The sequence below is a fragment of the Gavia stellata genome, chromosome 5 (genome assembly GCF_030936135.1).
Source record: "Gavia stellata isolate bGavSte3 chromosome 5, bGavSte3.hap2, whole genome shotgun sequence".
Taxonomy (NCBI): Eukaryota; Metazoa; Chordata; class Aves; order Gaviiformes; family Gaviidae; genus Gavia; species Gavia stellata.
Genome location: NC_082598.1, coordinates 6,711,651 through 6,726,052, shown reverse-complemented (window position 1 = coordinate 6,726,052; position 14,402 = coordinate 6,711,651). Strand labels below are relative to the sequence as shown.

Here is a 14,402-nt window from a genome sequence, read left to right as displayed (position 1 = left end):
AATGAGACTGCTGCATAATGAGAGTAAGGAGACTCATCTAATGCATTAGTATCTGTATCCAGATCACTGTGTCACTTCTGCATACTGCATTGGGCTTGCAACTGGTGCTTCCCCCTTCCTTGGCAAAACATGTTGGAACAGCAGCTCTGTGGCAACAAGCGCACCAGCTAGTAATGTAGATGGGCCTTAAGCCAAGGGTTTTTTGACCACGCTTATATAAAAGGTTTAGTTTAGCTTATGGGTGCTCCGAAAATAACGGATGTTTATAAATATGATTTCCGTAGCAGCAGCTTGTTAGTAGTGTTAGTTCTATGTCTATTAATAGACTGAGTTTTAATTTTTGTAAATGTCTTAAATGGGAAGTCTTTTGTGATATGTTCTTGTGGGGTTTCAAGTCTGACTTGCAGTATAGAACATAATCAAACCTTAAAAACAGATAGTAGGAAATGAAAATCGTACATAGCCTTTTTGAGATCAAAAAGGCTATTAACCATTTTTGTAGTACTGTGACTGTCGTTAACACAAAGCTCATATCCTCACCTCCCGTTAGTACTCTCGATAATTGGCTGCTTTGTGAAGTATTTTTGAATTAAGGATTGTCTTTTTCTGCAGTGAGTTCAGCACTACACATTGCACATAGACATGGCTGAACAACCAATCTTCCCTGCTGAAAATCAGTGTTTCTCTACTGAAATACTGTATTGATTTCAGTCTTCTATCTTTAAGTCAGGTTAACTAACGTGTGTAGAAGCTGCAGTGAAAGCTGTGTGTTACAAGTAATGAGTTAGAGCTTCTGATCCCTGTTAACTTAGACCTGTCTCTATCCTGTTGCTTTCATTCTTTCTTCCTAACATTTTACAGGATGGCTGCTGCTAAAATTTAAGGTTGCAGTTATTTATTACTACTTAGAGCCAACTCGCCAGGTTTAACGCAGTAAGTTTGGGTTAGGTTTTCCTTGCAAGGTTTGCTTGCCTACTGCAAGATACTGTATTCCTTTCTGCGCTTATCGCTGCAGAGGTTGATTTGTCTCTAAGGGGGGAAAAAAAATTCATGCTCCTTAATCCATCCCAACTCTTGCATTTTTCCTTTTGTGAATAGGAGACTGCAGTGTAGGAAAAGGCGCTTTGAGAACAAGAGAAAAAAAAAAAGAGCAAGTGGCAGCAATGATCTGTAGTCAGTAAAGGTGTAACGTAGTGTTACATTACTATTCTGGATTTAATTCAAGCCCTAATATATATATATATAAAGGAAGAGTGGTTTACAAAAATGTATATATGTGAGAGAAGACTTCATGTTTACATTAAATTAGCAGTGCTATAGGGAAATACGGAAACTGGAGTTGTTTACAGGCTTCTGCTTACTGGATCCTGCTGGGCCTATATGCAGAAACTGGTGTTTTCAGATGACACTGACTTCTTGTAGTTTTTACAGGACAGCTCCATCTGTGTATTCAAACGCAAAAGCCCTGGTAGTGTTGTCCAGTTCCTACTCCACTTTAGAACTAAGAATTTTTCACATTCTAGAGGGTTATTTTGAACATAGCCAAACAGCACAGTTCCAGTGCAGACGGGAACAAAGACTCAGTGCTGAAGCTGGTGGGTGCTGTGACCTGGACTGGAGTGAGCAAAGCTTACCTGAATTCAGCCTTTGAAATGGATATCCCCTTTCCTCCTGCATTTCCTCTGCCTCATGTTTATTTTCAGACTTACAGTATTGGTTTCTTCCTTCTTACTAAGCATCAAGTTATCGTTGTGGGTTTTCCTTTACTTTGGCTAAAGAAACAAAGGGATGGGGAAGATGCAAATAGTGTCTCAGTTCAAGTCTTAAGCATCATTCATGAGATATTTGCAATGTAGGGGGAGGAACTAAATGTACAAACACAGCTATTTCGTCTGACAATTCCCCCCTCCCCCCCCCCCCCCCCCCGAACTGAGAGTAAATTCCAGTATTTTCCAAGGCTTCTAAATTACACAGGAGGTTTCCAGGAACATGGAGCACAAGCAGATGTGATAGGTGCGTATTCAATTTATTCAGCACAGCTCAGGATGGGAATCCAGTGATGGATAGGTCATGCTGACCCTGCATGTCAAATGGATTTGATTTCAGATGAATCAGAAGGAGAAACTTAGTTACAGGAAGGTCATATTTCACTGTCTCTTTACTGTTCTTCCAGAGATTTCTGTAATTCTTTCCTCATCTTATTCTGCTTTTCTGTCTTGAATGCTGCAGAACCAGCAGCAAGGGTATGGTTTCTGTGGGGTGGCTTCCAAGCACTTGCACAACATGCACCACAGCATTAGTCTGAGGAGTCTGGGTTGAGCTTAGGTGCCTTCACTGTGACAGGTCATCCGTCAAATAGAGGCTTGGACAGACAAAGTGACTTTGTCTGACCAGTCTGGTTACTGGCTCTTCTGGGGTCATCTTGGATGTATTATTTATATGGAGCTTATTTAATTCATCAAAGTCCTTTATCACGCAGTAAATATTTCAGAGTAAGTGGAGCAGTGGATAGGGAGAAGCAGGTATCTAACAAAGGCAACAAATTCTGGATGCTCTGTGTTATGGAGGCATCTGATGCCTCCTTCAGCTTCATAGGGCTTTCAGTGACCATCTTGTAACCTCAACTAATAAAGAAAAAAGGGTATGCTTGAATTGTAAATCGGCTCTTACTCTTTCCATCATTAAGTGTTAACTCCTAGGTTGTTTGCCTTTAGCCCATCAGCTTCTGAGATTTTGAGCTACTCCACTATTAGTTTTGAGCAACTCTGCAATTAGGTAACCCTCAACATCTGAACAAATTTATTCCTTCCAGTTCTCTTTGAAAGTCATTCTATATTTCAGACTCCTGTTTGCCTTGTATTAACCCGTAACAGCTCCCAGCCTTTGCCTCTGCACCCAGTGCAGCCACCTCACCGTGTAACCTAGAACCTCCTCCACACGCTTTAGCAAAAAGCTGTCAGATCTGTAGCGCCTGTCCAACAACAGCTTCCTGCAGGGAGAAGCAAGCACCCTTGAGCTGCTTCTCTAGACTCCGGCTCAGCTAGTCCTTCCCTTTCATCAGTGCAAGCAGCAGTCCAGGCTTCTTGCCCAGACATTGCTACTCAACCACAAACTCGGCCAGATTACTCCGAACTTGTTGGATTTGCTAGAGGCACCTACATGCCTTCTAGCTTGATGCTGTGTTAGTCATTCACCTCTACAGCAGGGCTGGAGTTGTGCTCGGCTCCTTCCCTTCTCACTGCTGCACTGATACTTGCATCTGGTTATTAAGGTTTTGATGCAAAAGATGTGGTTCAGTTTTTGCCTTCTATCAGTAGCTTATCAGAAGGGGTGCAAAGGTAAAGGTCTTGTAAAGAAAATCCAGGTCTTATTAAGCTGATTATAAAGAATATTGTTCCTCAGCTCTACATGTAAGTGGAAAACTTACAGGCCTTCTTGAGCTATAGATTTAAATCCAAGACACAGTGCTGGCTACAGCTGACCTGAACTGGAAGGTGAATCGATCATGGGACTGCGTGGAAGGAAGAGCTGGCGAGGGAAACTCAGTCTTGTGTTGGAGAGCTGTGCTGCATCACCACCTCTGCTGGAGGCTTCCTTGGTGAAGTCAGTCTGGTGGCTTGAAGCAAACTTCTCATGGATGTGTCTGCCCGTGAGGTGTTCCTCATTTTGGGGTGTTCAACATGAAACTCGGGGCAGTGGCTAAAGAAGACTAAGTGCTTATTCTGGTGCATGCCCCAAGCTGCCTCTTTGGGTTCCTGCTGCCTTCTGACCTTCTGCAGAGGTGATTTGGCTGGTTGTGTAGCAAATGCTGAATCACAGCAGTTCAGTCCTGTGTATTTCTAAAATATATTTGAATTGTAGTGGTTCACAAATAGAAAAGCCCATGTAAGAAGAGACAGATGAACAACTTTTCCCCCTGGGTATCTTGGATGAACAGCAGTCCAAGAACGTGTACTTAGAGTATCTCACAGAAAGTCCTCAAGTGGAGAGTTGGATGTGTTTTTAAAATTAATTCCTTAATAGGTTTATGTTAACTCATGATATATGTTACAACAGTAGAGGGATAATAGTTCTACTGATACTTTATATGCAGTTTGCAGCCAAGCTTAATATGCAGTTTGGGTGATACATCCCTTTTGGTCATCTACAGATCTAAGAACCAAAATCAGAGACCACCAAGAGCTGTGTTTTAAAGAGATGCAAAGACATAAATGAAGATAAAAAATTGGAAGATGACACCCAGCTGATAGTTAGTAAGAAGCTGAAAGCTGGTACTAGAGTTCAGTGAACAGTCATGTATTTTTAATAGCTTGATTACACCCAGTAAAAAGCCAGGCACTCATAGCTTACAGCTGTGGTGACAGTGGTCCAGAAATTGGCAGGCAGGAGAATTTATTATGTGTCTGTTAACTTTTGTTTATGTGAAACATACCCTCTAAAGAGGGAATGTGCTATATAGGCAGCAATATTGTGATCAAAGTTCTTTCTTCGGAGTGTTGAAACTGCTGGGAACTTGCTAGGTTCATGAATTTATGAACGAAGGCTCCGATTACTTTCAAAGATGAGATTTCCTCTTTGGCTTCTTTTAAGTCATCCGGCTGCAGAAACAGAGCTTGAACCAGTAGATACGAGTTGCCGCAGGCAGTTGTGTGATGGTCAGTATTTATCTGGGTTTGTGATACCTGGATGAACCCCGGGTCCCGAGGATTGTGCTGAGCACGGTGTACCCCGGGGCGCTACGTGAACTGTGGCCTGCGGAGCGCAGGTTGGAGGTTCAGCATGAAGAGTGCATAGAGGGAGTCAGGAGGCATCCCAAAGCTTCCCGAGTTTGGCATTGGGGTTAAAAGACATCAACTATGTTCTGTGATTCTGAACTAGAAGTCAAAAATCGGTAGCCCCCACCGTGCAGTGGATTTTGTGCTGTAATCAGAAGGGTAATTAAAACTGTCAGTGTTGTAATTTTTTTTCTAGATGTTGATTTCCTGGGCAAATGAAGACTATTAAGAAAAAAAAAAAACAAAAAACCAAAACCAGAAACCAAACACCCACTGTTTCCAGTTCTTCGCTACATTCACCTGCGGTGTCAGGAGGACTTTGGCTACATCGATCTCGCTGCAGGACCAGGGTCTCAGTGCAGCACTGCACAGCGGAGCATTGCTATGGGTAATGTCAGTAGTTAGCAATGCCCAAATAAATGTGATTTACATTGCTTAGGGCATTATTTTGTGCTCTTTATCCTGCATTAGGATTCCGTGCAGTTTCTGTAGTGAGGACTTTGTCGTACATGTGTTCATCTTATTGAAATGCTTTTTGATTTTAAATACCTGTATCCTGTTTTTCACTACAGGGTTGACCTCTGTAGGCTCTCACGGCAATAGAACTAGCAATAAATATTTAACCTGTGGATCATGAAATGATCATTGCATTTGAAAGAATGGTGTAGCTTACAGGGAGTAAAATACAGAAAAATGCTTCTGCTAGGTTTTCTGTTCAATGTGTAACACTATACATTTAATCTTGGTGTGTGTCACATGCCATGCTCAATTACTGTGCTAGAGAAAACGCGGTTTCATGGAAGTGCTTCCCATGCACAATACGTGACCTTTTGTGAGGAAGCAACAACAGATGCATGGAGTCAGGTCCCCTTCTTTCTAAAAAGCTATTTAAAAGAGCCAGAGTGGGAGGGGAAGGTCACTGTGGAAGTGGGGAGACAATCTGTTGGAAGAGGATTTAAGTTTGGGGGATAGTACCAGATCAGGAGGGAGCATTGCCTGACAGCCTGGGTTACAGGAGTGTGGCATGATGTAGACCAAAGCTCTAGTGTCATGTGAAAACCCAGGATAAAATGATTGAGAACAGCGAGGAAAGAGCTGTAGAGAACGCTACCAGTGAGGTAGTGATGTTCCTACCTTTTGTAAACTTTTGCAGAAACGCTTTATGAGTTAAGGTTTTGTAAGTGAAAACTTTTAGCTCAAACTGAGTCAGCAAGAGAATCCGGGACAAGCTAGTAATAAAATTGATGCTCATAGGAGAGAGAGAAAAGGTATGAGCTTTTCACCTGCATGGTTAGAGCTGACCGTAGGACGAGATCGGACTGGTGTACATAACCATAATGTATTAGAACAGGACTAAAGGTTGGAGCTAGTCTGCCTAGAAGCAGGTTGGTGAGCAGATCTGCTTCATGTCGTTGTCAAAATGCAGCTGCACGTCGGTGACGAGGCTGACTGCAATGGGGCAGGGTCTGGCACTGCAGGTGCGGTGAGAGCCCCGCTTCTCCCCAGCTTAGCACCTGGGGCTTGAGCGAGGCTGCCCTTAGTAGTTTGGATGTGTCTTAGCGTTTCTTAATGTCTGTGAATTCATAGACATGTCAATGTTACGGCGTTTCTGTTAATTTTTTCTTTTCAGTGTGTGTAGACACATGTAGTTGTCATTCAGTATTTGCCTGCTGTTGTTTAGATACACTTACCTAGTCCCCAATTACTCTTTTTGATAAAGTATTACAAAAAACTAAGTTTGGAAGAACTTTGTTTCTCTCTGAATTTCTCTCCTTCCCAGCTTGTTTGCAGAGGAGACTAGCAAAGGGTTTCTTTCTTTCTTTTTTTCCCAGGTTTTTGTCAGCCCCTTGGCAAGGATACCTGAGTACCTCCAGAGTCTTTATCTCTTCCACCTTCATAACACCTCCCTGGGATGGGGGAGTGTTACATTTATTATCTTAACGAAGAATTTTAGCTTTTCTGAGGCTAGGAACTGAAGAAAGAAACAAATGTTATTGAGTCTGACTAAAAACATCTATTTTATTTTTTTTTTCTCAGTTCTTGATTCGCAAGTGTAGTAAGGAAATATTTACATCAAATACAGAGCTGAAAAAACAGATCTCATTGTAGTCGATCAGCATGTCCCAAGGTGGTATGCTAAACGTCCTCCTTAGCCAAAGCAAGTGACAAAGACATTTTTTTTTACCACTCAAGCATTTCTTCCAGAAAGAAAGAAAATCTCAGGCAAAACTCCTGCTTAAATCAGTGGAAAAGAGGCTAGCAGCAGAACGAGGATAGCAAGAAGGGAACAGTGAACCTTAGCCCCCAGGACTGTAAAAACCTGAAAAGTAAGGCTCTTTAATCCGTATTTACATTCTCGGTGCAGCTTTGTGTTATGTTAGATGAAACAGTAAAGCTCCTAGGAGATACGTGGCACCACAAAAAGAGGGTGTGTTAAATGAGGGTGTTTATTTCTAAGTCATCTTGTAGCAAATTAAAATTTTGGCTGCGTTTTCGAAAGAATTATTACACGCTCTTGAGCAAAGGTCCAGCTGATGACCTTATTTCTCATCAGCTTATCACTGATACATGTCAGCATCGAGATGGACCTGTTTCTTTTGCCTGAACCAGAGAGCTCAGTCTCTGGGAATAGAGATGGCATTTGGCCTTGGGAATCAATTTGAAAACCTCAGGTTTTGGAAGGAGCTGTGCTTTAGTGTGCAGTTCACAGAAGAAGTGCCTGCTCGCTGTCCGCATGTCTGCTCCATCTTGTCTTTTCAAATTTGTCAGGGTAGAGTACATGAGGAGTAATAGCGGTATAGATAACGTAGGTGATGGGCTTATGTGGTGGCAGCTCCCAGAAGACGATCCAGAAGCCAGAAGGTGCAGATGCTTATACGTGGCTTGGCATGCTAGGTTTCACATTGGGCTTCCCATTCGCAGGTCTAGAGAGAGAAAAGGTTTTGATTTACTTTGATGTGAAAGGAACAAGAAGGCAATTAATGTACGGCTGCTGATCAGCTCATTTAGCTTTGGTCTGCAGCCAGGGACCTCCAAGAGCAGGCTGCAAAGTGTTCCTAAATCCTCTTCGTGTTAGTGAAGGATCTATCAACATTTCAACTAGCGTCAGACAGTAGAAGGACTTTCTTAAGACACACTGCTAATAAATTGTTACACTAATTAAAAATAAAAAAATAAAAGGCCTTTTTTTAATTTGCCTCTGACTTCTGCACACTCGTGTCCTCTCATCAAGCCTTTCTCCACATTCAGAAATGAATGAAGAAAGAAGAGCTCAGGGCTTTGTTGGAGTTGGGGAAGCTGTTACCAATTCATAAGGACTTTTTCTTGTTGCAAAGCAGTTTCCTGCAGAGGAGTTTAAAAGGAAGGTTTCTAGACAACCAGCGTGCTCCCACAGTAGAAATTACTGGTCTCCAGCAACTGATAGTTTTATGCTGTTTTAATGAGTTGGAGATTTGGCACCCGTTTTCACCGAAGATTAATTTGTGGTGGAAAATGAATCCTTCAGCTGCCAGCAAGAATCCCAGGCCAGATCCTGAGGCACTCTTTAATTGAGTGAATTGCACTATTAACTTCCAAAGAGCTTCATTTCAATAAGCGGGAACTGCTCAGAGCAGCAGGAATTTCCTCTCTAAATAAAAGCTTAAATATGCTACAATTGCTTAAACCAGAACTCTGTCATGTTAGCGCTGCCGAAGGAAAGCTGTCCTTGATGAGACAATTTCCTGAGGCGCTTGTAACCCAACCACTCCATCAGTGCAAAATTGAAGAGCATGTTTTTCCCCTTAGGGACAGAACATCTTTGCACAGGGCTGGCAACAAGGATTGAGATAAGTGAAGAATGCAAGCATCGTCCTAAACAAGGCTGCAAGAAGAGCTCTTTGTTATCACTTAGCCCTTGGAAAGCTAAGCGAGGATCAGAAGAGCACTGGGTATAATAAATATCCATTGTAAAAATGACAGGCTGTTCCTTTTTTCAGACAGGTAAAAGAAAAAGCAGGTCTGTAGGGGCGGCTGTATGCTGACATACGCAGAGCAAGATTGCACCCGAAGGGCAGAAGGCATTGCCACTCAGTGCCTCTTCCCTTAATCATTATTATTCAGGCACTGATTTCTCATGTGTTCTGCCTTTAAAAAACCCATAAATTGTAGGGATCGATTTTCTGTTAAAGCAGGGGTAGGGAGGTTCTTCCTGAGTGATTGTATTAATTTGGACAACTAAAAACCATTAACTTTTTCACTATGAAACCCATGGATGTGTAACAAGGAATCTGAATTCACCTTTTTTTAAAGGTGCTTGATTTGCAAAGAATAAGGCTCCAGAGGTGTGACAATACTGTTCCAAACTTTCTTGTAGCCCAGCTTTTCCAAGTGCTGGCCCAGCGCTGGCCTGGCCGGAGCAGTAGCGGGGATTTCGGTGCTAGAGCGCTCTCTCGCCACGAGCACTCGGCCGCACTCTCGGCACAGGGCTTGCAAAACTGCAGAAGTGGGTTTCTGCAGAGCAGACGAGCTGAAGAAACCGGCCGCAGGGAGGTCGATTTGCAGAAGCAGAATGTGTGTTACTTGCTGGCAAATTGCAATTCTTACAGCGTTTTCCTGGTCGCTCAGGATGATGGGTGGGTTGGGGAGGCAGAAAGGAAAGCATAAAAAAAGGATTCCCATCTGCCCTAGAAAATAAGTTAACTCTAAAGCTATACATGTCTGCATTGCTTTTTCCTCAGGAAAGTCATCTATGGCTGCATCAGCCTTTCTGCTACTCTTACTTCGTGCCTGTTGGGGAAGTAGAGGCATAAAGCCATGGTGATGTTGGTCCAAAATTGTGCAGAGGGGGATTTGGGATGCAATAACTTGCATCTAATCCATGGGCACAACCTGAAGGTCCAGTGATGAAATCAAATGAACAGTCTGGGGAGAGGAAGGGGTGAAATACGGTCACCCTATGGCTCAAGTTGGAGTGGTGCATTGGGAGTGCTCAAATGTGGCGTTAGTTACGAGCATCGGGTGATGCTCAAAGTTTTTAGGCTGCCACAGCCACCTCCTGTCTTTCTGTTCAGTGTCAGTGCTCAGTGATTTGAATTACTTAAAAAAAAAAAACAAACACAGGAGAAGAGACTCTTATCTCTCTTTCTTGTCCTTAATTCATTACACAGTCCCCTCCCATCCACCGTATATCAGATGAAGAATTTTTAGGTCGCTTTTTAGCACCTGCCTGCTTTATTGCTTGAGGGTGAGATGCTGCTGAGTTTAAGAGAAAAATGTCACTAAGAGAAAAAACAACTGTCACGTACTAACCTTTTACACCTGCATCTTCGTCTTCTGGTTTCTAAAATAAAAAAGAAAATGTTTTAGTTCAAAGATACCGAGTCACAGCTCAGTAAGAAATGCTGCAGCAGGGTAGAGCTGGCATTCCCTAGCAGCTTGCTATCTTTAAGATTAACAAAGGATAAACCAAGCTTATTTTTGAGGAAGGCTGTGCAAGGGAGTGGTGCTGCAGCTCACGTTTCCCCGTCAGTCCACTTAAGTATTTTCATGAATTAAATTTTCATGTTAGTAACAGTAGCAGGGTCAGTCTGGGAATATTGACGGTGATTTTTTTTTTTTTTCTGTCTCCAGCGACTTTGACGTGTTGCTGAAAATCCATTGCCAGCAATTAATTCCTACAACAGATGAGTGGCAATGATGCCACGCAGCGTGCAACCAAGTTGAATAACACTTCCCCATTTTAGCATCTATGTCGTTATGTATTTGGTGGAATATGACGTCGAGCCATTGATTTTAGCACAAGGTAAAACCCTGTCCTTGAGGGTTCGGGCTGCCTCTTGCAGAAATTAATTGCAGCTAATGGCTTTTCACTGATCATTCACATCAGCATTAAAAGGCAGAAATAAATCACTGAGTGGCATTTGTAGGTTAATAGATGTTGTAGGTCACCAGGGAATCGTAGTGCACATGGAGGGCTCCTGGTGCCTTCAGAGGGAATTTGGACCAACTCCGGGTGCTCTGCTGCATCATCAGCGACTTCCCTCGAGAAGAACGATTTTCAGTTGTGGCTTATCAGTGTTTTTTCATTTATTCCTTCCTATCGCTGCAGACTGTGGTGATCAGTATTTTTCAGGGCTGAAGGATGCTGAAAAATCGTATTTTTTTTAACTGGGTCAGCTGGCAAATTCATCTCACATCAGGCTGCGGGGTCAGTGAGGATCTAGTTAGGTTAATGCAGCAGCAAACCACTCTGGTGTTCCAGGCAAACAAGCTGAGCAGGTTTAATGAAATCGGTGTAACTTCTGGGGGTACCGGGAAACTCCCCGAAGGAAAGTTAAACTGATTTCAGTGAGCATTAAATTGATTTAAATACATTTGCACTCACCGCTTGCTCAGGGTAATTTAAAGACATTTCAAACATGGAATTTCACCAAAGGGCTTTTGCCTACCCAGAGATTTTGCATTACTGCTTTAACCATAGCAGTCTCTGAACCTGTGTAATTAAGTTGCTCGTTTGGTTACAGCTCAAGCTGCTATGGGAGTCTTGGAATTGGAATTTGCAAGCCCTGCGCTGGAGCACGTTTGTCCTATTTTGTCAGTGTTTTGGGTTCTGGTACCTTTACCCCCTGATACACCAATTTAAGGATGGTAGAGCCAATACAGTTCGAGAGAGTAAGTTTTCTCTGTTTATCATCTGTTTTTCTTCCTTGTAGTGTAGAAATCGGTAATTATTTCTCAGGCTAAGCTTACTGATGAGGAAAATACGGACCCTGATTTTTTTTAACAGTGGTCCTTCTCTTGGGTTGACTGTGTCCTGGTTATCTGATGTCTACGTAAAGGGGATCGCTAGAAGATCCGTTCCCCTGAAGGACAGGGCTGCGGTTTTGGGCTAGAGGAATATCTACAGAGGGTTACGGGGGAGCCTTACGTTGACAGAGCACGACGGTGACTACCAGGGCGATGAGGAGCAGGAGGCAGGCGCCTGCCAAGGGAACCCAGATGAAGATGTCACAGAAGAAATTCAGCTTTTTCTCCTTGCTGCTCTCTGCAGGAATAAAGAAGAGGAAGGGTCCACGAGGTGCTCTGGGCTGGTGTTACGGCCAGCTCGGGTGCAGCTAAGGGCCCTGCCTGCCGTTCAGCGCGGCTGGCGGTGAAGCACGGGCCTTCCCCTGGCCCACCAGGCATGTCCGCAGGGGCAGCACGGGTCTCCGTCAGTGCTGCCGCTCTCAGCAGTGTCCTGGGGACTTGAGGGAGGACACGGAGCCAGAAGTTTTCTCATGTCCCCTGCCGAGGCTAAAACCAGCGCCAGCCCTCAAGGCTCTGCCCTCCCTCCACCTCTTCCCAGCGGGCCCGGCCAGGAGATGTGCTCGTGCTTTTTCAGTCACCCTTAGCCCTTCCTAAGTGGGGTGAAACCTCGGGCTTTAACCCTCCCAGCTGCATCTACCCAACTCTGATAAAGCTCTAAGGACTTTCCCTCCTCCTCCCACCCCAAAATGCCCGCAGGATCCCCCTCGGTATCGGCGGACCAGAGCCCAGCTCTTCCCCTCTCCCTCCCGGCAGCTGGGCTACCTGGATCCGGGGTCTTCACGCAGGAGTCCTTTTCGGTGACGCCACACTGGGTGGTGGGTGCTGGTGCAGTGGGTGCTGCTGTGGTGGTGACTGTCAGTGAAAACGGATGAATACAGAATGCAGGGAAATAAAATAAAATAAAAAAGCGCTCTCCTGCCCTTCTGCACTCCCACCCCTGCCAGGGCACGGCTGCTCCTGTGGCCAGTCTAGGGCTCAGGTCTGGGGGGGCTTCGTGGAGCCCATTTTGGACGGTGACTCCCCCCAGGAGGGTCTCCCAAGACTCGATAAGGAGCTGCAGGCTCCTTATTTCTCGCTTTCTGCCACCACCCTCAGAACGCCTGAGTACCCTGAGGTTGGTAGGACTTTTGGGACCTATGTCAGGTGAGGAAGGAGGGGGTGGTAGTGGACTTTGCTTTAGTCTCATCCCTTCAAAGCCACGAATGGGATGGAGAAGTGGGGATGGGGAGGCGACGCTGGGTCTGCCCGCTCATCTTTGCCTATGGCCAGGGGTGATACCACGAGAAGAAACAGCAAGCAGGGAGCCTCTGGCAGGAGGACGGGTGCGTTGGTCACAAGATGCCTTGTGCAAGCAAGCAGGGAAACGGGGTTTGTGGGAGAGGCGACTGATTAAAAACAGCATGGGCAGGGGGTGCTGGACATTTTGGCAGAGCTAAGCAAGGTTGGGTGGAGGTGTTTCTGACCTGGGAAGAAGACAGGCTGGCCAGGGCTGAAGTACAGCATTTGGTTGCTGTTCATGAGGCAGAAATAGTTCCCCTCGTCCTGTGGTGTGAAAGACTTCACTACCAGCCGGTAGACCTTGCTGTCTTTCATCGCCTCGAAGTGTGTGGATGTCTTCTTGTTCCCTTCAAAGGTGGCCCGGGACAGGGAGGAAATGAAGACGATGAAGTGAAGGGTGCCAGCCTTGTCCAGGCGGACCCAGAATACGCCACTGTCCTCCTTGGAGGCTAGACACTCCAGCTCCAGCCGCTGTTGCACCCGGGGGTGCGTGATGCTGCTGTCACGAAACTTGACTTTCATCGTGTAGCTCTGGCCCCGGATCCCAGGGGAGCCTACGGGAGAGAAATCCTCATGGGAACTGCTTGGGAAGAGGCACATGCCCTCTGGGCAAACCTTGTTCCCTGTCCATGGGGTGCGAGGTCAAATGCAAAGGATGACCATGCTGTCTGGATGACTTGAAGGTTTTATTGGAGTCCTTGCTGGGATCATGCGTGGAGGGTGCTCAGCAATCAGCTACCCGGGCTTTTAAGACGGGTGCTGCCCTTCAGAAAAGCCTTTCAGCTGCCTTCTTGGGGATGGTACCCCTTCCCAGCTTATCTGAAGTGACTTCCTAAAAACACTGACTGCTAAATCCCCTTTTTTCCCCTTCCGTCCCCCCTCCAGAACCACTTCTCCAGCCAGGCTCCCTTCCCAGTGCGTATGATGCTGCAGCCACCCCTCTGGTTGCCCTACGCTGGCTGAGGTGATGCCGCCTTTACTTCCACAATTACTGAGCAAACCTCAAAGTCAGCCCTTTATTTTGCTTTTTATTTTCCCTTTAATTATTTAGCCCAATTTCTTGGATTCAGTGGAAGGGGTTTACTTGTCTCTCCCAGTGAGGGTGATGCACAACCCTGTGCCCATACTCACAGAGCCCCAGAGCGAGCAGAAGGAGCAGTGCAGGAGACCCGTCCATCTTCTCCTAGGGGTGGCCGTCCTCGGGGAAGGTGCGGCGGAGCAGAGACGATCTTTCTTGCTTGACTTAGGAGGCTGCGTCGCTCTTTGGAGGGGATGTGATGTCATCAGGATCCTCTGGGGTAAAGAGACGGTGGTCAGCATCTGCGGCAAAATTAAGGAAAAAAGAGATTTCTGAAGAAATTCAGTTCTAATCCAGAATTTGGGCTCGCTTATCATTATCAGATCTTAATGGTACCTCAAGGATTTTGCCTCGATGACTTCCCTAGAGACTCAGACTGATGACACTCCTGCCTGAGGCAGGATTAGCCACCGCAGCCTGCTGCATCCCAGCCGTCTAGGGCTTCACAGCAGCTCCAGCTCCGCACAAGTCGCGGACAAGCCCCG

At 45.3% G+C, this 14,402-nt stretch overlaps 1 protein-coding gene across 1 annotated transcript; it reads right to left on the bottom strand.

Annotated features, from left to right (window-relative positions):
- Positions 1–7,647: 7,647 nt before the first annotated feature.
- CD8A (CD8 subunit alpha) lies at positions 7,648–14,016 on the bottom strand. The gene is made up of 6 exons (XM_059817531.1): positions 13,971–14,016; positions 13,025–13,393; positions 12,324–12,413; positions 11,683–11,799; positions 10,065–10,095; positions 7,648–7,699 (listed from the first exon to the last, which is right to left on the bottom strand). Exons 1-6 carry the CDS (start codon positions 14,014–14,016, stop codon positions 7,648–7,650), a joined length of 705 nt encoding a protein of 234 aa, XP_059673514.1.
- Between the last annotated feature and the right edge of the window lie 386 nt (positions 14,017–14,402).